The sequence below is a fragment of the Amphiprion ocellaris genome, chromosome 12, assembly GCF_022539595.1.
Source record: "Amphiprion ocellaris isolate individual 3 ecotype Okinawa chromosome 12, ASM2253959v1, whole genome shotgun sequence".
NCBI classification, from domain to species: domain Eukaryota; kingdom Metazoa; phylum Chordata; class Actinopteri; family Pomacentridae; genus Amphiprion; species Amphiprion ocellaris.
Genome location: NC_072777.1, coordinates 10,102,266 through 10,128,394, shown reverse-complemented (window position 1 = coordinate 10,128,394; position 26,129 = coordinate 10,102,266). Strand labels below are relative to the sequence as shown.

General features: G+C 41.5%; 1 protein-coding gene across 2 annotated transcripts in view; it reads left to right on the top strand.

The window, feature by feature from the left end:
* The window catches only part of syne1a (spectrin repeat containing, nuclear envelope 1a), a 140,079-nt gene that overhangs the window by 111,359 nt on the left and 2,591 nt on the right, over positions 1-26,129 (top strand). For both annotated transcript variants that reach the window (XM_055016112.1, XM_055016111.1), the window contains 34 exons: positions 16-165; positions 257-433; positions 532-687; positions 779-934; positions 1,024-1,194; positions 1,291-1,424; positions 1,544-1,748; positions 2,973-3,155; positions 3,291-3,437; positions 3,601-3,755; positions 4,440-4,587; positions 4,700-4,794; positions 4,882-5,116; positions 5,602-5,796; positions 6,996-7,121; positions 8,366-8,521; positions 9,159-9,317; positions 9,750-9,916; positions 13,381-13,543; positions 14,264-14,451; positions 14,714-14,864; positions 15,806-15,988; positions 16,162-16,299; positions 16,651-16,842; positions 17,508-17,826; positions 18,653-18,721; positions 19,122-19,255; positions 19,837-19,963; positions 20,100-20,311; positions 21,456-21,662; positions 21,821-21,949; positions 23,722-23,979; positions 24,082-24,171; positions 24,815-24,873. In XM_055016112.1, coding sequence (XP_054872087.1) covers positions 16-165; positions 257-433; positions 532-687; positions 779-934; positions 1,024-1,194; positions 1,291-1,424; positions 1,544-1,748; positions 2,973-3,155; positions 3,291-3,437; positions 3,601-3,755; positions 4,440-4,587; positions 4,700-4,794; positions 4,882-5,116; positions 5,602-5,796; positions 6,996-7,121; positions 8,366-8,521; positions 9,159-9,317; positions 9,750-9,916; positions 13,381-13,543; positions 14,264-14,451; positions 14,714-14,864; positions 15,806-15,988; positions 16,162-16,299; positions 16,651-16,842; positions 17,508-17,826; positions 18,653-18,721; positions 19,122-19,255; positions 19,837-19,963; positions 20,100-20,311; positions 21,456-21,662; positions 21,821-21,949; positions 23,722-23,979; positions 24,082-24,171; positions 24,815-24,873 — 5,534 coding nt within the window. The remainder of the gene's footprint in view (positions 1-15; positions 166-256; positions 434-531; positions 688-778; positions 935-1,023; positions 1,195-1,290; positions 1,425-1,543; positions 1,749-2,972; positions 3,156-3,290; positions 3,438-3,600; positions 3,756-4,439; positions 4,588-4,699; positions 4,795-4,881; positions 5,117-5,601; positions 5,797-6,995; positions 7,122-8,365; positions 8,522-9,158; positions 9,318-9,749; positions 9,917-13,380; positions 13,544-14,263; positions 14,452-14,713; positions 14,865-15,805; positions 15,989-16,161; positions 16,300-16,650; positions 16,843-17,507; positions 17,827-18,652; positions 18,722-19,121; positions 19,256-19,836; positions 19,964-20,099; positions 20,312-21,455; positions 21,663-21,820; positions 21,950-23,721; positions 23,980-24,081; positions 24,172-24,814; positions 24,874-26,129) is intronic.

Genomic DNA, 26,129 nt, shown 5'->3' with positions numbered 1-26,129 from the left:
CCTCTGGGCCATCAGCTGCAGATGGAGAAGCTGGCATCACGACATGCCATCACAGAGCTGATGAGCTGGATCTCTCTCATGGAGAACATCATAGAGGAAGACCAGGACAAGATCATGGGAGCTGTGGGCTCAGAGGTGGTCCAGAGCTTCTTGCAAAAATACAAGGTAAAAAAAAGTCTTCCTTAAAAAATCTTTATGCCAGACCTCCTTTAATTGTTTCTGTCTCCCTCATCACTGTCTCACCTTTATTTAACAGGGTTTCCGCATAGATCTGACCTGTAAGCAGTTGACTGTGGACTTTGTTAACCAGTCAGTGCTGCAGATCAGCAGTCAGGATGTGGAGGGGAAGCGCAGTGACAAAACAGACTTTGCTGAGAAGCTGGGAGCTATGAACAGAAGATGGCAGATACTGCAGGGGCTTATTGCTGAAAAGGTAATGTTTGAAGTGTAGTTTAAAGTTTGCCATGACTGCATTGTTAAATTGTCCTGCTCTATTTATTTATTTATTTATTTATGTATTTTACATTTTAGATTCAGCTTTTGGAAGGACTTGTGGAAGGTTGGTTAGACCATGAAAATGGAGTCCAGGCTCTGAAAACCTGGCTCACATTACAGGAGGAGAAACTGAAGAAGAGACACAGGATAGAGGATGTAGCATCAGTGCAGAATGCACTTAAAGACTGTCAGGTGGGGACACAGCATGCCCAGACAATACACGCATGATTGAGTTTTTTAGAAACTAACATTTTCTCAGAATAAAATTATGTTGTTCTCGCAGGAGTTGGAAGAATTAGTGAAAGAAAAGGAGAAGGATCTAGAGAAAGCAGAAGAACGAGGAAATGCTCTCATCCAGGATAAGAAAGGTGCAACCTGCTCTGTTGTGAAGGAGACCCTCAAAGGATTGAATCAATCCTGGGCTCATTTGGACCACATGGTGAGCTTCTCATGTCCCTTATCTAACATTTGACTGATCCCCGAGTTTTCCCATACTTACACATATTTGTCCTTTGTCTTTCCTATCAGATAAGTCAGATGAAGGTGAGCCTGCGGTTGGTGCTGGAGCAGTGGACATTGTACAGGCGAGCTTCTGAAGAAATTAATGGTTACCTGATGGAGGGAAGGTATTCTGTATCCAGACTGCACCTCCTTAATGGATCACTTGAAGCAGTTCAGCAGCAGGTGGAGAGTCTGGAGGTGAGGAGTGCAGAAAATAAATAGTCTTGTGGAAAAGTTACACATCCATGAAGAATTGGAGGAATTGTAAACTTTGCGGGTATCTGTGTGATTCAGAACTTGCAGGACGAGATGGATAAACAGGAGAGCAGTCTGAGAAAGTTTGGCTCCATAACTCACCAGCTACTGACCGAGTGTCACCCCTCCGTGGCTGAAACACTTAACAGAGCACTCCGGGACGTCAACATCAGGTAATAACTAAAACACATCTCTGAGTCTCTTTAAATTTGAATTGCACTTAAAATTTTAAATGTAAAACATTAACTGGATTGATCTCGGTATGTAACTTGTTTCTTATTCCCTGCTTCAGGTGGAATCATCTACTAGAGCAGATCTCAGAGCAGCTGAGGAGCAGTAAGGCCTTGCTGGGACTGTGGCAACACTACAGGTCATTGTATGGCCAGTGTGTGGCAGAAGTTCAGAAACAGGAGGAACGTGCTGATCGCCTGCTGAGGAGCGCCACTGACAGGGAAATCACAGAGGAGGAGAGCAGTGCATGGATTAAGGACTGCAATGTGAGTAGAGATAATACAGTGAAGTATAGCTGTCCAGCATGTGATCTTGTGAACATCTTTTAATCTAAAATAATTTTAAAAAATCTTCTAGGGTCCAATTCTAGTGTTAAATTAATATTACATCCACATTTTGTGTGGTGAGATTTTTCCTGCTCAGCCTCAATCTCCTCTCTAAGGAGCTGGGAATGAGCTCCTAAACTGCTTGTCAGCTCACTCTGAGGGTTCACAAAGCCTCTACCCTGCTGCAGAATACCAAATTGCACCCTGTCCTTTTGTCTGCTTCAATGTAGATTCACAACACAACCTAACAAAAGCCTTTAGAGACAGAGACTGCAGAGGGAAAGACAGCCCCCTGATTTACACTACAGGGGTCTCCTGGTGTCATGCTGGGCTTGTAAGACCATACTGGGCGATGTCTAGAGACACACAGTTGTAATACCATAAGCAGACTGTTACTTTGACAAATAATCACTGATGCAAACCGTTGCCAGACACAGTGGCCTTTGCTGTTGCATCGACTGTTTAAGATATTGTTCATTTGTTTGCTTCATTATCTAAAAGTAACGATGTACAGCTCAAACTTAAATGTCCTTGTTTGATGCACTATACCAGAATATAGCTCCTAGTTGATTTGTGTCTTTTGTCCTTTGGAAGGTCAGAACAAAAATAGCAACACAATAAGAAACAACACTGAATAATAGAAAAACACTAAATTATATAGAAAAGAACATATAATACAAAACTACACACAATGGCACAACACAAAATATGCTTGTCAGCTAAATGCAACTCATGAAAGCAATGAAACTGGACTATCAATGTCAGTGAGTGCAGAGTTGAACAGACTTTAGAAATTCTAATAGAACTGCAGCCCGTCAGATGGTTATTCCGTTGATTTGTGGCTTACAACAAAAATGTATGTTACAATACTCATACGGGGGATTTCTCCATCTTTGCTGCTTGCCAGAGCTCACAGAACACAGTATTTGTTTTATTCATTTGTGGCTTTACAAAATGTTTATTTTCATGATGTTCTAGAAAAGGAACAAATAGTTCTCTGAGTTTTGTTAAAATGTCATACTTGTGTTAAACTTTGACAAATAGAACCCTCTGGGTGAAAACCAAACATATTTTGAATATGACAAGGTTTAGATTACAAATTGTCATATGCTAACTAATCTAACTCTCTTCCCATTCTCCTGTTTCTCTCTGATGCTATGTCAGGAATGTCTTGGTGACCAGGACCAAGTGCACCAGTCCCTCCAGCAGCTGCAAGCATTAGGGGAACAGCTGAGGAGCCAAGTAGACGCCTCTTCCTCAGCATCCCTCCAGTCTGACCGCCTGTCACTCACACATCGCCTAACAACACTGGAGCACGCCCTTCACAGGCAGCAAGAAGTACTGCAGGTAGGTTAGCAGGGATTGGTAGACACAGACAGAATCAGGTTCATGTCACTTTTCCTGCTATACATACACTACATATGCAAATAAAGGGATATGATCAGTAGGTTATACACACCGTGTCTGTCTGGCTTTTTCTAGTCTGGATCTCGGGCCTGTGAGGGTTTCAGAGAGCAGCTGGACACACTGATCTGTAAGGCTGCAGAGGCAGAGGAGGTGTTGAAGGAGTCTGACCCAGTCGGCTCACCGGAGCTCGCTGTGGTTGAGACACGTATCGAAAAACTCAAGGTGTGAAAAATGCTGCGGGGAAGTGATAAAGTAATATGTGCCTGTGCAGTGAAAATCTTGAATTTATTTGACTTCATGTTTTTCCTCTGTCTTGAATTTGACTGGTGAGACATGTTTGTTCCTCAGACCACCCAACTGACAATATGTAATAATATTTTTCCAGGTTCACCTCTTGAAGCTGAGCAGTTTATCCCCAGACCTGGAACGTGTGAATGAGTTGGTGTACAGGTTACCAGTCAGTGACAGAGATGTTAAACGGCTGCAGAGTCTCAATAGAGCCTGGGCCACTCACTCTGCTCACCTCACTGAAAGGCTCAGGTAACCAAAACCTTCATATTTCCCTTGTTTGTAGTGACGCTGTAAACTTTTAACACTAAATAACCACCTCACTGCAAGCCCAAGACCTACCAAAATAAATACAAAAAAAAACTTTAGTTTTTAAATTGCACAAATTTTCTATTTTTATGTTTGCCCTTGAAACATAAAACTTACACCTTCTCTGGAACAAAGGCACGTTAACTGTCTTTTTACAAGGTTGAGAGTGCATTAAATATTGTACAATTTTTATACTGTATAACTTTATAATAAGATGTACTTTAAGAAACAGTTTAATTTTTGCTAAGACATTAACTAAGAGTTTACAGATTCATATTAAGATACTGTTTACTATCAGCCTTCAAGCTTCCAGGTATAAATGTCAGTGAATCATAAATAAATAGATGGTAGTGAGTCATGAAACATCTTTTTGCCATGATCATTTTCTTTTTTGCCTTCAAAATCTTGGAGGCAAAAAAAATTACACTGACCCTGAAAATACACTGGAGATGTCTATAAATGTGTCTTTCATTTTGATATAACATTACAACTTGGCAACTCATAAATATTTATTTATATACACAGTATAATGAGTTAGAAGTAATGTATAGAGTTAATAGTGGCAGTTTTTAATGTATCAGTCTTCTTGTATGCTGATGTGGATGTTTCTAATGTTTCCCTCTCCAGTAAACTGCAGTCAGTGTTGCTTCAGCAGCAGAGTTTCCTCCAGAAATGTGAGGCCTGGATGGAATTCCTGTCTCAGACTGAACACAAGCTGGCTGCTGAGATCTCAGGCAACTACCAGAGTCTGCTGGAGCAACAGAGAGACCATGAGGTCAGAGGGTCGCTGTTTGTGGACGAGTGCATGTATGATATTAATGCATGCTGCGTACTAAGTCCTGTCTTTGATTGTGCACAGTGTTTTATTGGTATATGTATACTTGCAGTTGTTCCAGGCAGAGATGTTCAGCAGACAACAGATTCTTTACTCCATCATTGGTGATGGGCATTGTTTATTGGACCAGGGACAAGTGGATGACAGGTAGATAAACACACGGTTCTGTATGATAGCTTTACCTGTCCCAGGACAAAATATATCCAGCTAACCATACTCTTCTCACTCTATCAGTGATGACTTCAGTGTGAAGCTAGCGTTACTGAGCAATCAGTGGCAAGGTGTAGTGAGACGGGCCCAGCAGCGAAGAGGCATCATCGATAGTCTGGTCCGCCAGTGGCAGAACTACCGGGAGATGGTAGAAAAGCTGCTACGATGGCTTCAAGAAGTGACTCGTGATCCAGATGTACATCAACCGGGAGAACCAGTGGCGCTGCAGCAGGCCAGAAACCTGTTAGATCAGATACAGGTAAGGACTTTTTAAAGCCTCATTGCCTTACTCTTTTTTTCTGGAATTGTTTTATCGTAAATATTTATGCTGTACTATCTCAGCCAGCCATCATTCTAATTAAAATTAGGTTTCAGGTATAGAAGATAGAAGGTGGATTAGGTTGGGAATGAGTTCAATCATTGATGCTCTCACTTCGCCTTAAAAGGAATTATTTTCTCACACAGCTTGTTTGAAGAGTTTGATTTTTTTATGAGGTCACTGAAAAGTCACTTTGAGTTTATCTAAATAGTGCAGAGCCTCAACTTTTTAAAACTACCGTATGAACCTTTTACCAACCTACTTTGTATACTATTTTGAACTACTTAACCTAAACTTAATAAAACAGGATCAATCTAAACAAATGTAAATCCTGTTCTAACAAACCCTTACCTTTTCTCCAACCTTAGAGTCCCTTAGTTAACCTGTACCCCCTCTGCCCTTTGTCTCTGTCTTTGCTCCTCCAGCTGAGAGAGCGGGTGCTCCAAAGGCAGCAAGGAGGCTACATCCTGACTGTGGAGGCCGGCAGGAGCCTGCTGCTGTCAGCTGATGCCAGGGCAGAGTCCACCCTGCAGACGGAGCTGATGGAGATTCAGGACAGGTGGAGACACGCCCACCATCGCCTGGACCAGCAGAGGAGGGAGTTGCATGCTTTGCTCAAGGTCAGACTTTAGCTGGAATGATCCTGAAACTTCATTGTACTTATTTAGTGTTTTGTTGTTAATCTGTTGATGTTATATTGTCTCATAACAACATCGTTAGGTCTGCAATGAGTTTCTTATATTTTAGGCCAATTATTCCCATTCACACTCATTATTTTTCATGTTTGACTATTACCAATTAGTTACTCATTGTGGCGCTTTGTGAAGTTTGCTGAACAATCAGTGCTGCATTATTGGACATCTTGCCGCAGGAGGTTTTACTTGTGCACAGTCAGTGTTGCAGGCGACGCTGTGTCTTCAACTCTCAAGGGTGCTGAAGGGCATCTAAGCCTTAAATGAGCCAACCTGACTGTACATGTAGGGCAGTGAATCCAGGTTACAACTTTAATTATGCAACACTGCACCTTCTGTCCTGAAAAGAGCTGAAGTACAGAGATGCAGCGCTCTTCCATCTGCATAGGAATGGCGTCTCCACACACACACACTCAGGACATTCAAGCTTTACAAAATGACACCAGTGCAGAAAGATGAAAAAGGACCAGACCATGGCACACATCCACATAAATACACACACCCTGTCAGGTGGATGATACAGGCTGGGATAGTGCCCTGTTTTGAAAGGGACTAAATGACGCAGTTTAAAAGATGCATCCAAGGTCTTCATCATAATCTCATTCTCCTACAATCTCTTTTTTCCCCTTAGTTCACACAGCTAGCTATTCTTTTACCATGACTCTTGCTTCAGTTATGCTACTTTGCTGCCCTGCCAAATATTACCATGTTTAATCCTGAATAGGACTGTATCCTGAACTCTAAAAATAGCCAAAATCTTTGCCCTTTGGAGCAGAACCTCTCTCATTTGTTATCGAGCTCTGTTCATTCTCTTCCTTGGCTGGTGGATTTTTGCTGAATCACTCTTTGTTATGGTGTTGCTTGAGAGGCTTACAGCTAAGTGGGCCATCTATGGCATAAGAAGTGATGTGAGCTGACTAGCCATGCGTTAATGTGTGTGTGTGTGTGTGTGTGTGTATTCAGTGTGTCTGTTTATAATTCTCCAGCTCTGCTCTTATTGATGCCACTGCTACTGCTGCAGGAAGAATCTGTAGCAACTTCTTTCTATAAAAAAGGGTCTGCTGTGCATGCATGTGAGTGTGCATTTGTGTTTTCTGCTCTAATTCTTATTGTGGGTGTTTGTGTAGAACTGGGAGCGATGCGAGAAGGGCATAGATGTGTCACTGGAGAAACTGAGAGCCTTCAAGAGAAAGCTGTCTCTACCGCTGCCGGACCACCATGAGGAGCTACACTCAGAGCAAATCCGATGCAAAGTAAGGAGAATATACACACACACACACACAAAATTATACTTTTAATTTATTTCCTTACCCTCCCCACTAAGTCTTCCCAAGTTTTTCTCTCATTAAACACATGCTCATGTTGTCTCCTCCTCTTTGGCACATTCACACACATTCACACACCCACAGACTCAGACTTGTCCTACTATAACCTCTTTAATCTGGCTGCTAGGACAAACAGATAAATAGTTAGATCAGCAGCAACAAAGGAAAAAAAAACATCTGTATTCATCTAGCTGCTGTCCCAATGTTTGACCTTGCTCGTACGGTAGTCGGGCTAGTTTTATTTTTTATGTTTTGACGTAACAGATTTGATGTATCATTTTAAGAGTGATGCTTGGTATTTTTTGGTCGTTTTGCACATGAACTTGTCTTGTAGTCAGTAGTTATTAATATGACTACTTGATGTCAGGGACTTGTTTTCTTCATTTGCACCCGCAGAAATTTTAAAATTCTGATTATGATCACTTTCAGTTCATGGTAACCACTGGTCACTGTATGCAGTCATGTTTGATGCATGACACGTCCTCGGCTCCTCAGGGAGGAGGAGGGCTTTGTGAGTAGCTGCACACAGTTAGCATCAGCTGAGGAGGGAGGGGGTGGGGAGAGAGAGCAAGAGAGAGAGAGAGAGAGAGAGAGAGAGAGAGAGGCTACATGCGCATGAGAGAGAGACAGAGATATAGAGAGACAGCATCCTTGTGTGCTGTGGGGGTGTATGTGTGTGTGTGTGTGTGTGTTTCCTTTTGTGTGTGTGTGTTGCGTAATGGAGACATTCTCCCGGACCACAAATGATTACAGCACAGCAAAACCGTCACAGTGACGGAGGAGGAGGAAATGCAAGGTTAGATGCTTCTGTTACCTTATCCTGCCTTTATCCTTGTAGCTGCATTATTTTAACAAAATGTGATATGTTGCTGTTTCAGGGCTGTTTCAGAAAACCACCATTGAATTCCTGTATTTAGCACATCTGTCATTTTTCAACGTGCCTTGCTGTAATGTTCATTGTCAGGCTGCTGTTTTGCATTTTCTCACTATTTCTGAGGATGCTGCAAATGAGCTTCAGCCGACAGAGTCTGTGGTTTTCCTGTTTGTACCGACTGTGGCTGTTTGTAATCGTGAAATAATTCTGTCTTCAGCCCGATTTCTCTCTTTGCATTTAACATTAGGGGTTACTTGTCCGTTTCCTTTATTGATGTCTTGTCATGTCATGGACGCAGGAATTCGAGAGCAGTGTGGAGGGCTGGACCGATGACCTTACTTCCTTATCCCTGCTGAGGGACTCCTTGGAGGGCGTGGTCAGTGCAGATGACATCACAGTGCTACAGGAACGCCTCCAGCTGCTACAGCGCCAGTGGGAAGAGGTCTGCCACCAGGTAAATACTCACAATGCACAATGTGTGATTATAATTTACCCAGCAACTAAGTGCTTTTATAGCTTCATCTCCTCATTGTTTTGGATTTAATTAATATATCATACCTCATCTAGCTGATGCATTCACAAGAGATGTAAAATAAGAGAAATGTGTGTTAAATACATTTGCCCTGTACCCTTAGCGTATTCTTATGTAGAATGAATAGATATGAATGATAGATAGTGCTAACAGCTGTGGTACCTTTGGCAAAGTGAGAGCTGTGGCTAACTTTTTATACCTATGGCTAACATGTAAGGCATTACAGAACCAACACTGTTATTGTGAGCCGTGTGTTGCTGTGATGAGGTGTCTGAATAAGACTGAGAGAGGATTTAGAGAATTAACAAGACTTTGGTGCATTTCTGGTGGCAGCTTTAGTAGGTTTTTGTTGTTGTTCTGTTTAGCTTCTCCTGATTATAGCATACACTGTGCTATCAGAAACCTTATTGTTTTGTTTTTGGTTGATCTTTTTAGTTTTCGCTTCTTTCATTGTTTGTATTCCAACGTGGCTGATTTTCTCATATTCTCACTCTCATCCTTGTGCTTTTGTCTTGTCCTCTGTCTAAAAATCAACCTGTCACCCCTTCTGTCCCCTCAGCTTTCCCTGCGCATGCAGCAGGTGAGCGAGAAGTTGAATGAGTGGGCCGTGTTCAATGAGAAGAACAAGGAGCTGTGTGAGTGGCTCACACAGATGGAGAGCAAAGTCTCTCAGAATGGTGACATCAGCATTGAAGAGATGATTGAAAAGCTACGCAAGGTAACTTGAGTACAGAGTCCTTACAGAAATATACCTGAAATGCGAATATATAGAAATGAATGAATGATAGCTTTGTCATACAGATATGTGAAGTTCACCGTAGTGAAATAGTTGTCTTTCAGATATTTTCATTTAAGCTTTTCTGGTACTGACCACTGCTATTCAGTGGTTGATGTATGTATATATGTAGTGCATAAATTATACGTAAAAATAATTTTTTTCATTGTGATCAGCTTGATGCCAAATGAAACCACTTTTTTTTATGAAACAGTACCATTTGAATGCAAGTTTCTGATGAATATAAAACATTATCTGCACAGTAGGTGCATTTCCCTAGAAAGTCTTGACTTATTGATGTCCTCTTTAAGTACAACACTGGACAAGCTCATACATTGTACATCACCCTGACAACTCCCTTTGTTTGTCCACCAGGACTACCAGGAGGAGATCAGTGTCGCTCAGGAGAACAAGCAGCAGCTGCAGGTTATGGGCGAGCGACTGGCCAGGGCCAGCCAAGACAGCAAGGCGGCCGAAATCCAGCACAAACTCAGCAAAGTCAGTGAGCGCTGGCAACACCTGCTGGACCTCATTGCTGCCAGGTGGGTGTACAAGACTCAAGAGACCAGGAGAAGAGTGTGTGTGTGTTTGATGGCAGAGATTGTGTGCTCTCTGAAAGTAGATAAAACTTTTAGGCAAGCTGGAAAAAAGTTCAGCAGGATCAATTGATTTTGGCACAAATCACTGCTAACATTACTTATTCTTCTGATTAATGTTGGGCCCGGTGAATAAAAAAATAGCAAGTTGAATATATGAAATGTTATCTTGAGTTTACAGTGTGAAGTCAGTTCACAGGCCGTAGAGTGGTATAGTGGTTAGAACTTTCACCTTGCAGCTAGAAGATCCCCGGCTTTCCCGGGATCTTTCTGCATGGAGTTTGCATGTTCTCCCTGTGCATGTGTGGGTTTTCTCTGGGTTCTCCATCTTCCTCCCACAGTCCAAAAACATGCTGAGGTTAATTGATCATTCTAAATTGCCCGTAGGTGTGAATGCGACTGTGATTGTTTGTCTGTATATGCAGACTGGTGACCTGTCCAAGGTGCCCCCTGTCTTTGCCCCAAGTCATCTGGGATAGACTCCAGCCCCTCCGCAACCCTAATGAGGATTACGCAGTGTATAGATGATAGATGGATGAAAGTCAGTTCACCTATTTCTGAAAAGCCAGAAAGCATCAAATCTGGACTGTGATGTTTTAAGTTTTTCATTTTCTCAATATAAAGTGAAAGCTAAGAGTCTCTGTCTTTGCACTTGACCCTGCACATCCCACTTTGTATCCGCCCTCCTAGTGAGGACAGGTAGATATTAGACGTGTCTTGACTTGGCTCCATAACCATTGGAAATTCATTTTCCACAGTGCAGTTGAGGGACATCATTAGTTCCCTGCTGGTGTCAGTGGGACATCCACACAGTGGAGCTTTAAAGCCAAGCAGGGAGAGATCACATTCCTCATCCCTCCTCAACTGTCTTTTGTTGTGTCCTTATAGCTTTTTGGTATTCTGGATGTGGCTGCCTACCAGAGATGTAGCTTGTCTTCTACTGACTGGGTCAATCTAAAATGCACTTTGAAACTAGCAGTTACAATAACTTTTTTTTCTGATGACATAATCTGGAAAATATGGAAAAAAATAAACTCCACTGGCTTTGTTGTCCATTGAAAGTTAGCGACCTGACCCAGCTGACTCTAACTACCCCAGCTGCCCCATCCCCCCCTCGGCTGTCTTCCGGCTGTTGCCCTCTGGGACTGTGTTGGAGGAGGGAAAAAGGGGAGGACTGTTTCTGGCTTCATGCAAACAGCTGCAATCTCTTTGTCTCTTATATCCTCTCTTCACTAAAACAAGATGGAGAGTCAGTTTGTTCTCTCACAGTCAGCAAAGAAACATTTATTGTTTTCTTTTTTGTTTTGTATTATGGAAAGGTACATCAATGGTGTCTGAAATTTGTATTTTTTGTGGACATGAAGATTTCCTACTATTCTCTTGCAAACACCATTTCTGGAAAACTTTTCTTCAAGTTGTACCCTACCCATTGAAGTGTACTTACATGCATGGAGCCTACAGCCTTCTTCTGTCCACACGGCGTCAGTCTGTATGTGTTGTCTGATATTCCAACACTGTCCAGCTTTGCAGCACATGCCTCTGACTGTAAGTCTTTTTTTAGAAACAGCAGCACTTGTCACTCTCAGGCACTCACACTTACACACTCACACATGCCTGTTTGGGGTTCTCTTCTTTTAACCTTGGAGAGCAACAGTTGAGAAGTCACAGTTGTGCCACCCCGCCACTACCTGCTGGTCCTCCCCTTATGTACAGACAGAGTTTAGAGAAAGTCCCACGTGGAGCTCACAGACGAACGAGAGCAGTGTTTGGATCGACAGGCTAACGCTTTCTGACATTAACATTGTCTTTGAGAATCCTGCAACCCCATGGTTTTGGACTTAGGGACAGATAACATGGCAGGATGCCCGAGCGAGGAGGATCTGCCCGACTGCGATTGTGATGTCAACAGGCAGGATGATATTTTTTTTATCTTGAAGCTTCGTTAAAGACAAAAATGTTGATGTTTTAAAAGCATAGATGTAGACTCATGCACTTCTCTCATGCAAAGCTACTTTATCATATGCTCATTAGATATATAATGGTGTGTTGTAGTTTGTTTACCAGCCTCTGCTATGGTATGTAGAATCACATAAGTGGAACTGATCATTGTTGTCATTCAGAATGTCTGATTTAGTCTTTGTTGCTGCATCAAATATTACAGGATCAGAGAAGTTTTAAGGCTGTTTCTGCCCTACATACTTTTTTCCCAGAGAGACTGTTGTTTTAGCTTCATGATGATTGCACATCTGGTTTAACCAGTATTTAAAAATAATGTCCTAAGTGTTGTCTTAACGAGCTAGTATTCCTACATAGGGTGGAGACTGACAACACAAGACAATTAAAACAATAGCAGGAGTGTTATTGTTGGTGTGAGAATAGCATCATGAGCTGACTCACATCTCATCTGATCTGACAGGATTCAGTGAAGCTGTGCAACCTTGTGCAACATGCAAGCAAATTTTTGCAAATTTGATTATTTTCTTTTTGTGTTTGACAGAAGACTGCTGGTGTATTGGATCATGTTTAAATCTGTCCAGTATACTTTCCTACAATGTGAACAGTTGAGGTCCTGTGGGATGCCTCACAGCTAGTTTAGGAATTTGAGATGCAGCAGCGAGTGCACAGCACACTTTAGCTGCAGGTCATAAACATCTTTCCTTATACAATACTGTCAGTCCCTTAGTAACCTTGAGTATATGTGGAGGAAAGCTGTTAGTGCATCTATTTTTAGACAAGTAGGGCTTTTGTTCTTTTGTGAAATAAAGTACATCTGCAGCCTTAAATCCTACTGAGTCTGTCTGGTGAGACAGTGAGCATTGCATTGCTTTGCAGGGTGAGGCGCCGAATGTTTGACGAACTGATGTAAGAACTGGATGTTGGCTCATATAGTTCACATTTTATGGATTGCAGTGGCTAGTCTTTGAAAATGTCTGGCACTTGCAGATCCAAAATGGTCCCCAGTTGCTGTGTGGGGTTCAACTAAGGTTTCATCACTTCCCAACAAAAATATCTGCTCAGATGTGAAATATTACTCCTCATGCTCATTTTACTCTTCTAGTCTGTTAAGCTGAACATAGACACAAAGAAACTCCTCATTATTTTGGGTTCGCAGGATGGATGGAGCCACAGATTGCTGTCACTATTATTTTTGGTTACATGTTGTTTATGTTTTTTCAGCAGAAATACAATATAATTTCTTAATCTCACTTTGCCTCATTTGACATTTTGCACTTATTTCAACAAACGCAGATTTCAACTTGGATTTGCTTTTGTTTGATTATTTTATTCATCAGTTGTATTTCCAGTATGTTTTACATTAGCTGTGCAAGAATCTGTCAGCATTTTCCTCACCTTTACTGTTTCCACTTGTCCTCGTATTGACTTCCTCTCTGACTTTGTTGCTGAACCAGGGTAAAGAAGTTGAGGGAGACCCTGGTGGCAGTGCAGCAGTTAGACAAAAACATGAGCAGCCTGCGCTCTTGGCTCGCTCACATTGAGACTGAACTCTCCAGGCCCATCGTCTACGACACCTGTGACGACCAGGAGATTCAGAGGAAACTCAACCAGCAGCAGGCAAGAGGGACACACATATACAGTCCTGGGATACACAAACAGAGGAGTTTATCAGTGTGTTTGATAAATTCAACATCAGGCCATTCTGTGTTGGAGAGTTTAACATTTTACAGCATTGGACCAGTATGTGGTAATCTGTCAGCCCTTTGTTGCACACTTGTAGCACACTTATATGCACAACCGCCCTCACCAACACAAAGAACCACATATGTATGTTGTGAGTCTGTATTTTCTGTAAAGACTAAATTGTAGCAGGGCCACATGACACAAAATGAGTCGGTGGAAAAGAAGTGACACTAAAGCACATGAGGAACACAAAGCATGACTCATGTATGCATCTCTAGTTGTTTGTTTAAATACAGTCCACTGTAGGTGTCAGTAGACGTCCTGCTGCCAAGATGCTGCTCTAAATTTGGACTGGATTCTGAGACCCCACTGACCCGCTTCCTCTCCAGAGCTGCAGAGTTAGCTTGCACATGGACTTACTGTAGTTTAGCAGGGTGACTGTGCTCCTTCTGTAAACTATTGGGAGACATTTGCTGAATTAATTTGTGGCATGGAGTTTTCTTTCTGTCATAAAACGTAAACAGAAACACAGATGGAGTAAAGATGGAAAGACAGGCCAGGAGACATCAAGCGATGTTTAAAGTAATACAGAATGCTGAATATGCAACTTTCATGTACTGAAAAACCAAACTTATTATTCTGTTTGTTTTATAGGAGCTGCAGAGGGACATAGAGAAACACAGTACAGGTGTGGCGTCAGTGCTGAACCTGTGTGAAGTCCTGCTGCATGACTGTGATGCCTGTTCAACAGAGACAGAGTGTGACTCCATCCAGCAGGCCACCAGAGGGCTGGACAGACGCTGGAGGAACATCTGTGCCATGTCCATGGAGAGGAGGCTAAAGTCAGTACCTCTTGGATAAATTCTGTCTAACCTACTGTCTTCACATTATTGCTGATTTTATGAGACAATGCTGAAAAGACACATTTTTATAAGCTTTGTTTGTGTGTTTGGAGTTTTTTGCTGAGTTAAATTATGGCAAATGTGCCCTGAATTGCACATTTGCACCTTATTTGATTGTATCCTCTGAAGTATAACACTGCTGCTGTTTCTGAACATTTAAATAGACATTACTTCCCTCATTGCTTAACTGTTTCCTTTGCAGGATTGAGGAAACATGGAGGTTGTGGCAGAAGTTTTTGGATGATTACTCCAGGTTTGAGGATTGGCTGAAAACCTCAGAAAAAACAGCAGCCCTGCCAAACTCCTCTGGAGTTCTCTATACCATCGCAAAGGAAGAGCTTAAGAAGTTTGAGGTGAGTCTATTCAACAATCTTTACCAAAATGTGGAGCAAAAGACAGCTGCAGTTACACAGAGTTTGCATATATGTGCATGGCTTGATGTTTTTAAAGTTTCTTGTTAAACAAAAAATCTCAAATGACCACAGGGTAAATCAGAGACAGTCACTGCAGGATAGAGTAAACAGAGAAAGAAAAAGTAGTGTCATGCTGCTGAAACTCGTTCGCACTGGTCTGCTCAGCTGCTGCTGTCCAGCACTGTGCACGTGCACATTCCTCTTAGCTGACTGTCTGGCCTGGGTCGCTGCCATCTGCCTGTAATGTTCCCGACTTGAAACTTCAGTTGAATGTAGAATTATGAGATTTGAAATATAAAAATAATTCAAGTTGTTCTAATTAGGTTAAATGAGCATTTATGGCATTTTGCTCCAGACGTCATTATCTGATTAAATCTTTAGCTCACTGCTGTGACTGTCAGTATTTTTAAAATGTCAACAGTAGGTAAGTTTACATTTTGTCAGTGACAATCTGTAGTCTTCACACAACCAGATTTATCAGTTCCTCTAGTAGTTCTTATTGCACGTGTAACCATGATGCAACCATGCAGTTAGACACAGCTTTCATTACAAAACGGAGGAACTTTTGTTGTTCATAGGTCATTTTATAACCATTTCATGTAGGTATTTCAGGTGTACTCAATTTAGTTTCATTGATCACTTGTAAATTCCCTTTTGTTGCATTAAGTTTCTATTTTAGTAGAATAAGAAATATTTGTTTTTGTTTGTTTATAAGAAGGAATACTCCACTTGTCACTTTAGATATAATGCAGTTATTGAGAGGAGGATTCAGTTTGATCATTTAAATGATATTGCATGAAAGTGCACTCATATCTGCCGTATACTTTCTGTGTGTCCTGATTAGAGTGATAATATGTTTGTATGTGTGTGTTTTGTCACAGGCCTTCCAGCGTCAGGTGCAGGAATGTCTGACCCAGTTGGAACTCATCAACAAACAGTATCGTCGTCTGGCCAGGGAAAACCGCACAGACTCCTCCTGTCGTCTCAGAGAAATGGTGCATGATGGGAACAGGCGATGGGATAACCTGCAGAAAAGGGTGGCTGCCATCCTACGGAGACTCAAGGTAATGTAGTCTGAGGTGCACAGACTTAGAGTGGTTTTGAAAGGGCTACAGGGCATCAGTGCTCACCACTGAGTCACTCTGCAACCCCAACTTCCATATCCACCTGACTTAATTTATGCTGAAATTATCTGGAACAAGATAGTTATTTCATCTTTCTATTTGTGTTTGTGCAGCACTTCATCAGCCAGAGGGAGGAGTTTGAGACGGCACGAGATAGCATCCTGGTGTGGCTGACAGAGATGGACCTCCAGCTCACCAACATAGAGCACTTCTCTGAGTGCAACGTTCAGGCCAAAATAAAACAGCTCAGGGTAAGACGGACGCCATGTTTGAGAACACTGAAGATAGAAGATTTGGTTCCTCGAGGGCAGTGCAGTGGATTTGAGTTAAAGCCGGCATGACAAAGAACACAACTGACTTATAGTTCAAGAGATTGTTTTGTTCTAATCATGAGAATGGGTGGGGAAATGATAAAGCTGCTCAGTCTGAGTTCCAGTAGAAATTGTAGTAGAAGTTACCAAACACTAAAGGTTCTCAGATGCAAGATTTTTCTTCTTGTTTTTACTGTTAATTGAAAATCTTGACAATTTAAAAGAAACTGCGCTGTGATGGGAATGTGCTGTTATTTTATTGGTTACATAATTTACGGAATACATTTCCAGGCGTTCCAGCAGGAGATCTACCTGAACACGGGGAAGATTGAGCTGGTGTTCAGGCAGGGTGAAGCTCTGATTGAGAAGAGCGAACCTCTGGATGCAGCTGTGATCGAAGAGGAGCTGGAGGAGCTGCAGAGATACTGTCAGGAGGTGTTCGGACGAGTGGACAGATACTACAAGAAACTCACACGACTGCCTGTGAGTAAAGATAGAAATATTAGCTAGCCTGCAAAAATACAGTAAAACAATGTTTCTCCATTTTAAAGGCTCAAAAGCACAAGCAAATGCTATTATTTAGGGTAAGGTGAAGTATTTTCTATTCAACATGCAGTAGTTTTTTCTTAGCACAACTTTTCAGGATAGATTTTTTTCAAAATTACAAGCCAAACAGTTTAAACACAAGTACAAGCTACGTTTTTTTTCCTGGGACCAAACCGTTCTCTGTAAAATTAGATTTTAATGAACAGGATTTCCTGCTGAAATGTAACAAAAGGGAAGTACATCACATTGCAACAAGAGCGTGCTTTTTTTTTTTTTTAGTTGTGTTGGAAATTGAACTCCTCCTGAAGGTGCTCTGTAAACACATTACAGCATTTCTCACCAGCCCTGATGTGGTGAAAACATGTCAGTGTCACACTGACAGCTGTTTGGAAACAGGAGACACTCACTTTCCTGTTAGCGTGTTAACCGTCAGTGCAACACACATGTTGACCTTACAGTACCTCAAAACTGCACTCTAACCAGTTTAAATGAACAAAATTTTAAACTGTGTAGCCTTTACTGTACTGTATCTACTTCATCAGTTCTTTCTCTCTACTGTCTTGCATTCTTTCTGCCAACATGTTCTCGTCTGTCTCTCCCAGCTGGCCGATGACGAGCTCGATGGTTCGGACAGAGAGCTGGAGATGGAGGAGGGTGGAGACCTCACTGAGCTGCAGTGGGGCGACTCCTCTTTGCCCCGGACGTCCGGCCGTCCGGCGTCGGGTACGGCAGCCCTCATCCGGGCCGACCGCTCAGGCCGCGACACCCCGGCCAGCGTGGACTCCATCCCATTAGAGTGGGACCACGACTACGATCTGAGCAGAGGTCTGGAGAGTCCCGGAGGACGAGGCAACGGCGAGAGGAGTCGAGGTCAAGAGGAAGAGGATGAGTATCTGAGGACGGCTGCCACGGTGCTGTCAGGTTAGTCGACTTTACTAACTGTACCATGGATGCTCAGTGGATATTTGCTGTTTTCTGGAGGATTCAATCACAAGATGTTCTGCTCACACATTATTTCAAAGGTCTATAATCATTTCTGGGACAGTGTTGAATTAGTTTAATTCCCATTGATTGACAGTAGAGCAGCTTCATTAGTATTGTTTAAAATTCTTCTACTGTGTGTTTGCCTCCAGGGAAGCACACCATTAAACATATATGAATAATAATGCTTCCGGCAATTAAAGAATCAGTAATTTCCCTATAAATAGTACCAAATTATGTGCTTCGATCTAGGAAACACAGGGTTACCTATGGATGGAATCAAGCTTTGTAGGCATATAAATGCTGATAAACATTAAAAAAATAGGATAGCTAAATGACAGCAACTGTTTGAAATTATTATAATGTTACCAATGTGTAATTTTGGTAGAAAATTTTAGTTAAATAGAATTGATTTGGTAGAACTGCTCAGAAATGCTTTAGTAGTGAGAAAATGATGATTATTCGATATCTTTCCAGTGTTGTAATGTGATTGTGGAGCTTATTGGTGTATAATTCTTTGAAATAAATTTGTATCATTTATGTCACCTACAGCTGTTTAAATGAATCCAGTTGTTTCCATTAAACTTGGGCTAGTTAGTCTCACAAACTTTCATAGAAAAAACAGTAGAAAAACAAAAGACGAACAAAATTCAAAGAGTAGGAGATCAATGCCAAATGACCGCCAAGTCGTTGAAGTTTATGACCAGTATCTCACTGAGTTGTGCCTACGTTATAAGTAGTGTATGTTGTATGTGTTTCTTCCCAGATGTAGTTATCCCAGAGAGCCCAGAGGCGTATATAAAACTGACTGAGAACACATTGAAATCATCTTCTGGTAGGAAACAGCATGAGCTAGAAGAGCATGCCATCAACTAAATCATGCTTCTTATTTTTTTAACAGAAGCTTAGTGCCGCACTAAGAGGCATCATTCAGGCTCAATGTCCCACCATCTAGAAAAATCTTTGTATATCTGCATGCAAAGATGTCACCATCACTACTTTCAACCATCGCATCTACAGCACAGTGTTGTTTTTCCCTCATTCATGTCACATCTAATTGTGTGAAAACCTGATCTCTGTGTTACTGTCTGTGATGACTTGCCATTTTTGTTGCCTTTCAGACTCACGCATGCCACTTCAGCATCACTCTACATCAACAGCATGCTAACGAATATGTTGTCGTTGAAAATTTTACCCATTCCGTTTTTATAGACCTGATTGTTCTCTTTGTTTAGGCGAGCCAGGCCAGCTGGAGGCCAGTCTGAGACAGCTGGACCAGGCTTTGGATGCAGGACGATACCACCTGCAGCAGAGAGAGGTCACCGCCAAACGCTGCAGCCCTGACATCGACTCCACGTACATGGGCTACGTGAGTCCTCATCATGTTAATAAACTTCTGCTGAGGGATACTTTTATCATGACTAATATTAATCCAGAGTAGAACATTATCATTTTTCTTTTTCTTTAAGGAATCTTTGGGGCTATCTAAAATGTATGGTTAAACATTTTGAGGTGCCATTTGTCAAAGCCGTGAAGTTTAATTTTGGCATTTTGATAGACGGACTGGCATCATGGCTGCACATGGAAAGGACAACAGTCACAATTCAGAAAGCAAAAGATCGGATTAGATGGAAAGAAATGATCGGAATGGCATGACATTTGATTGATTGAGATTAATACTGAAGACATCAAAACTATAAAAGAATACATGTGGAATTATGTTGTAAACAAAAAAGTGTTAATCTTCAGTATTAATCTACAATGTATAAAATAATACAAATAAATAAAAAGGACTGAATGAAAATGTGTGTCCAAACTTTTGACTGGTAGTATATGTATCTATGTTTTCAATAATGTCTGCGATTTTTGTTCATAGACATTATTTTATCCTTTAGAGAAAACAAACAGAAAGCATAATGTAATACAGTAAATGCACGTAACATATTACAGATGCGTCTGATGGGAGAGTGTCGTGGCAGTATAGATGCAGTGAAGAGAGCAGAGGGAGAGCTGACTGAAGACGAAGATGACATGCCAGGTCTCACCAACCCCACCAGCCCAGACATGCAGAGCGCAGGTCACTTACACACACACACACACACACACACACACACACACACACACACACACACACACACACACACACACACACACACACACTGTACAGTTCACTGTGCAGGCATTGTGTTAAATGATCTGTTGTTTACCTCCAGGGGTGATTGAGCGCTGGGAGCTGATCCAGGCTCAGTCTCTGAGTGAGAAGCACAGACACAAACAGAACCTGCAGCAGTGGCAGCAGCTGATCTCAGACCTGCAGACCACGAGGGCCTGGTTGGGTCAGTCAGAGGCCGAGCTCAGCCAGCTGCGAGGGCTCGATCTCAGCACCGACATACACACCATCCAGCAGAGAATCAAGAAGCTCAAGGTATGTAAACTGTACATCCGTGTGTGTCTGTTGCTGTAGCAAAGCTTCAAGAACATTAGAAAAGATTTAAAAAATATATTGTACCATAAAAGAATATCCACTAAAATGTTTTAGTAGCAGCAATCTCTATTTGTGGGACAAAATCTTGTTTAACCCTCGTGTTGTCCTGCGGGTTAAAATTGACCCTGTTTAAAGTTTGAAAATGTGGTAAAAAAATGTAGATTTTCACCGTGAAACTTCTGATGTCCACATTTTCAACATTTTTTGGTGGAAAAAAGAAACGTTAAAAATGTTTCTTTAGAGCATTCACAAAAAAATCAACCAAAATCCAGCGAATTTCGCTGGATTTTGGTTTATTTTTTTGTGAATGCTCTTAAAGAAGGTATTAGAAGTTTTACTGATATATATGTAATCACTTTAGATATTTTTAGGATTTTTTTTGGAAGATTTTTGCAAATTTTTTGAAAATATTTACAAGAATTTTCTTGCTAAATTTGTTTTTGTTTTTTTTAAATAAAGTTTTTAAGGGAACCTTTTAAGGAATTATTGGAATCTTCTTCCTGAAGGTTTTGCAAATTTTCAGAAATTTGGAGAATTTTTTTGCTGAATTTTTTGATTTTTTTCAGACAAGGAAACAATACATTTTGGTGCCTGTAAATGAGGACAACGGGAGGGTTAATCTACTTAATATCTGTTTTTTACTTTCTTGCATTTGATAACTGCAACAATCAGATTTGCGTTTTTAATTATTTTTTCATCCTTGGCTTACTTTTGCCTTATCAGTCCCAGTGGGGTGTATCATCAGGGACAGTACATAAAGTACAGTTTGGCTGCAGTAATTTGACCCTGCTCGTATTTCCAGTTGAAGGTGCTGACAGTGTTGTCCTTCCACACACCAAAACACATCAGCACGCTCACACCTCAGCATCTAGCCCGGCATTTGATGCCTGTAAAGCATTTGGAAAGATATCACAGTTCTATAAATACATCGTTCTGAAGCCAAGTATCCTACATCCAGCGTGTCTTCAGTCTAGTCCTGCTGCACTCTTCACTGTTGGCATGAAGTCTGGCCTGGCATTAAAATGAATGTCCTGCCTCACATGTGTAGATGCTCTCATGGATCATTTTTATTTCTCATCGCCAGGAGCTGCAGAAGGGGATGGACGCTCATAAGTCAGAGGTGCTTTCCATCAACCTGAGCAGTGCAGATTTCCTCCAATCAGAGCCCGACTCTGAGGAAGCGTGGGAGCTGAGGGACCGACTGAAAGAAATGAACTCGCGCTGGGATCGACTCGGTGCCTCACTGGAGGACTGGAGGGAAGAGTTGCAGACAGCGCTGATGCAGTGTCAGGTACTAAAACATGCACTGAGACAGGCCGCTGAGTAATAAAGGAAATCTGCAATGCTTTACGTCTACATTCATTCCCTCAGAATGCATCTATGCTATCTTGTGTAACTGCTGTGTACCAGAGTCTAATCCCATTCATGTTGAGGTAATATTTTCTCCAGGAGTTCCACGAAATGAGCCACGGTTTGCTGCTGTGGCTGGAGAACATCGATCGCAGGAGGAACGAGGTGGTGCCCATCCCTCAAAAAGCAGATCGAGAAACATTACGAGCTCATCACAAAACCCTGACGGTACGCCTCTCTGAATGTTGCCTTATATGTGGTGTGAGTCCGGCTTCCATCAGCCTTTTGTGTTACTTCACACTCTTATTCGGGCAAAATTCAGTAAAACACAGTAATATATAGCGATGGTTTCCTTTCAACTAAGAACAAACGGAAATGTTCTTAGATCCTCTTGAAAAAGTAGCATCAGATCTAAGTTCATGTTGAAGATGTTTGTTGGTTCTTGTTGAGCAGTACAGCAGTTTCAGGACCACTGCTCTAAAAATAATTAGTGGATATGTCTTAAAATGGTTTGTTGAATAGGATTCAGAAACTAAAACAAAGCATATTTGAAAGTAATCATTGAGTTACTTAATCATCTGAACCCCTCATCATGCTGGTGGGTTTGTAGGCATTTTATCTTTTAAAAAAATGCTGGAAATGATCAAAACAGAAGCTATCCAGTGGTCCTTGAACTAATACAATATAGCAGATAAGAGACAAGAATGAAAACAATTAAAAAATATCAGTAGTGAAATATCTACAGTATGTACAGGCAGCTGGGGGCAGTTGGATAAATGCTGTACATGTTGATTTTTTGATGTTTTGTCAAATAAGTAATCAAAGAAATTCAACTTTACCCTTCACTGCACAAAATACATTCTTAATTCTCCATTTCTAGTCACAGTTGTGCTGTTTCCATCGAGGTGTAGGAGTTCAGAGTGTTAATGTAGTCCCTGGTTCTTAGATAACAGGCTGAGGTGTTTTAATCGGAATCTGTGTATATGGTTCTAACACAAGTTAAAAAAGAACTTTGAGAGGCAAATGTATCAGAACACACAGAGTAAGCGACTCCTCTGTTTGCTTTATTGCAGGGGTGTCAAACTCATTTTAGTTCAGGGGCCACATTCCACCCAATTTGATCTCAAGTGACCAGTAAAATCACAATAACCTATAAATAACCACAACTCCAAATTTTCCCTGGGTTTTAGTGTAAAAATGGTCACATTTAATGAACTATCTTTTTACAAAACATTATGATCAACCTGAAATTTCTGAAGAAAAATAAGTGAAATTTCAACATTATGCCTCAGTTTATCATTTACACATTACAACTTACAGATCACAGTTTCTACAAAGGCACAAAACATTTAGTCATCTGGAACTAAATGATACAGTATTTTGCTTTATGATCAAAATGACAAAAGTTGACAAAAAACAACAAAAACAAGACAAAATATTACAAAAATGAGACACAAAATGGCTAAAACCATATACAAAATGACAAAAAATGAGACAAACGGCACGAAACAAAACAAAAAAAGAGGCAAAAAAACATTTGACAGAAAAAGTTACAAAATGACAAAAAAATGGACAAAAGACAAACAAGACAAAAAGTGACAAAAGCGAGAAACAAAATGACAAAAAATAGATAAACAAGAAAAGAAAAAGAAAACAAAGCGACAAAAACAAGAAACGACAAAAACATGAGACAAACGACAAAAGTCACACAAAAAAGACAAAAAAACAACAAAAACAAGACAAAATATTACAAAAATGAGATACAAAATGACAAAAGAACAACGAGCAAACTAGTATTTTACTTTGTGATCAAAGCAACTTGTCATGGTCTAGAAACTATTTAAAATTTATAGTTTTACAAATTGATAATTTGCCGTTAATGTCTTCTCTGTAATTTTTACACTTTACCGAGTCGTCCCGCGGGCCGGATTGGACCTGCTGGTGGGCCGCTTTTGGCCCACGGGCTGCATGTTTGACACCCCTGCTTTATTGTGTTGCAGCAAATCAAGCGTGAGCTGGTGGACTCGCAGCTGAAGGTGTCGTCCCTTCAGGAGCTGTCGGCTCAGCTGCTGGTCACCGCCAAACCTCAGACTCTGCTGCTGCAGACCTCAGAGCAGATCCAGGCTCAGGGCAGCGAGTGTCTGGAGGCCCAGGAGAAGGTCCATGTGATCTGGAACAGACTGAGACTGCTGCAGAGGGAGGTCAGCTCAGACCTGGAGGGGCTGGAGAGGAGGCTGGAGGCCCTGGACACACAGCAGGTCAGACGATACTGAATGCAGAACGACAAATACTCTCTACTAGCAGTAGCAGCTTCTTGTTAGATCCGTGTATTACAACTGTTGCTTTGATTTGTTTTTCAGGACTGCTTACCGTTGCCTATTGGCAAATCGGAAGCCTGTGGATCTGCTGGTCGTGGTTCAGAGGTGACCGTCCAAAGTCGCAAAAGACTGGTAATGTTCTTCCTCATGATGTGCAGTTGAAGGGTGGAGTCTGTGTGCTCAGCAGCAAAATGGCAGCACCGTCCTGATACTGCATACTCCATTCTTCTCCCCAAATTGATTTCCCACCCCTTTGTTTTTATTAATAGAAATGTTTTTTTTCCCTTCTGCAATTGCTCTGCTAACATGTACATAAACAAACTGTTGTTGACCCCTCCCATCTCCCTGTTATGAGATATTTTTGCTGCCCTACACCATATTGATCTGCCAAATATTACAAGAAAACCTGGCTTTTCGTTTCACTGATTAAACTTTTCTGTAATGGCTTAAATTTGAAATATATACATGAAAAAAATATTTTTCTTAGGTTTGATTGTAAATGTAAATTAAAGATTTGATTTTGGACGTTTATTTGAGCTTCATGTTGCAGGATTTTGTCTTGAGAAGCCAGATTTCTTGGTTCTGAAAATCAATCACCATCACTGATTATGTTGCTGCTCTTCGGTTATTGATGACTCTCTCCCTAGCGATGTTATGGCTCTCTTTATGTTGTTTGTTATTTGTTTTTCTCTCATCTGAGGCTTTGCCTTTATTTGCCCTTGACTGAAACATTCTTTTCTTTCTTTTACCCCTCCCTGCTCATTACGTGGTACAGCCCCGAGGCAAAAGTAGTCAGGCCCACCCAGGACACCCTGAGAGCGGCCAGCGCCACAGGTACCTCTCTCCTGGACTCTAGAGACACGGGATGATGATGGAACCAGAGCTGCCTGCCAACAAACCTGATTTTATTCATTCAAACCAAATCAGTTCATGACAATCACCCAGCTTTTACTGACTGTCAAACATTATTAGATGGTTCTGATTTCCTTCGAGGCTCTAACCCAGTGTTCCATGATCCTCCCTTATTCTAGAGACCATGTTGTCAGCTCTTAAACGAGTGGGGAATCGCCTACATCAGGCCGCTCCCTTTCTCCTTTAAATGTTTTATTTCACTGCTTGTCTTTGCTGCTTTTTGAATGGCATCATGAAATGCTGCCCTGTCATACTTTCTGCTTCTCCTTCCTTTGAGTGACTTTGTAGTACCCTCCTCCCCCACTAGATGGCATTATCAGAGTCCCAGTGACCCTCTCAGCTGTTGATCTTTAGCTTTTTTTTTCTTTCTTTCTCACGTTTCCTTCCTGGTTCATTCTTCTCATAGTTTTACAGCAGGATATGATGCATTAACTCCTGCGGGTTTTCCTTCTACTTTAACTCCCAATTTCTCCTCTGTTTCCTTTCCAGACCTCTTAAGTCACTCACCTCTGTCTCTCCTCTCATTCCTGATTCAACTTTCTATGATTTTTGCCAACAACAACACACAGACGTGGCGAAGACTCAGCCTAAACTGGTCTCACCATGAGTGTTGTAGCAAAAAAATAATGTGTTTGTGTTCCCCTGATAACATAATTTGTATGAGAAGCGGAGATAATTGTATAGTGTGAGAACTCCAGCAGAGCAGGAGGTGTTGCCAGGCCTTAAACCACTTATAAAAACACTGATACATGACGGACTTCCTCACGGCTGCAGTGCTGCAGGAAGGAGGAGGACTTCATGAAACAGGCTGCAGGGATGTCAGCATGTCTGACCCTCCTTCAGCCTCGGTGAGGATGAGTCGCAGTAAGAACGTACTGTTCCTCCCCTCTGACTCTTGGCTCTAACGGTGGAAATCTCCAGAGAGGCGTTTGGCAGTTCCTCCGCTCCTGTTTGGAAGAGACGTGGCATTGAACTCTCACATAGTCGGCTCTAGAGCCAGAGAGTATCTCTCCTCCTATAATCCTCCGAATGTGCACGTGTGTTCGTGAGTGTTTAGTGTGTGTTCAGGTCGAAGTGTGTGTGACTCCTGGTGTCTGTCCCTGTTGGATTTTTGCTTCATTCTTGTATTTTTCCTTTCCTTCCTGTTTGGTGTTTGTTTTACTTGACAGTATTTGCAA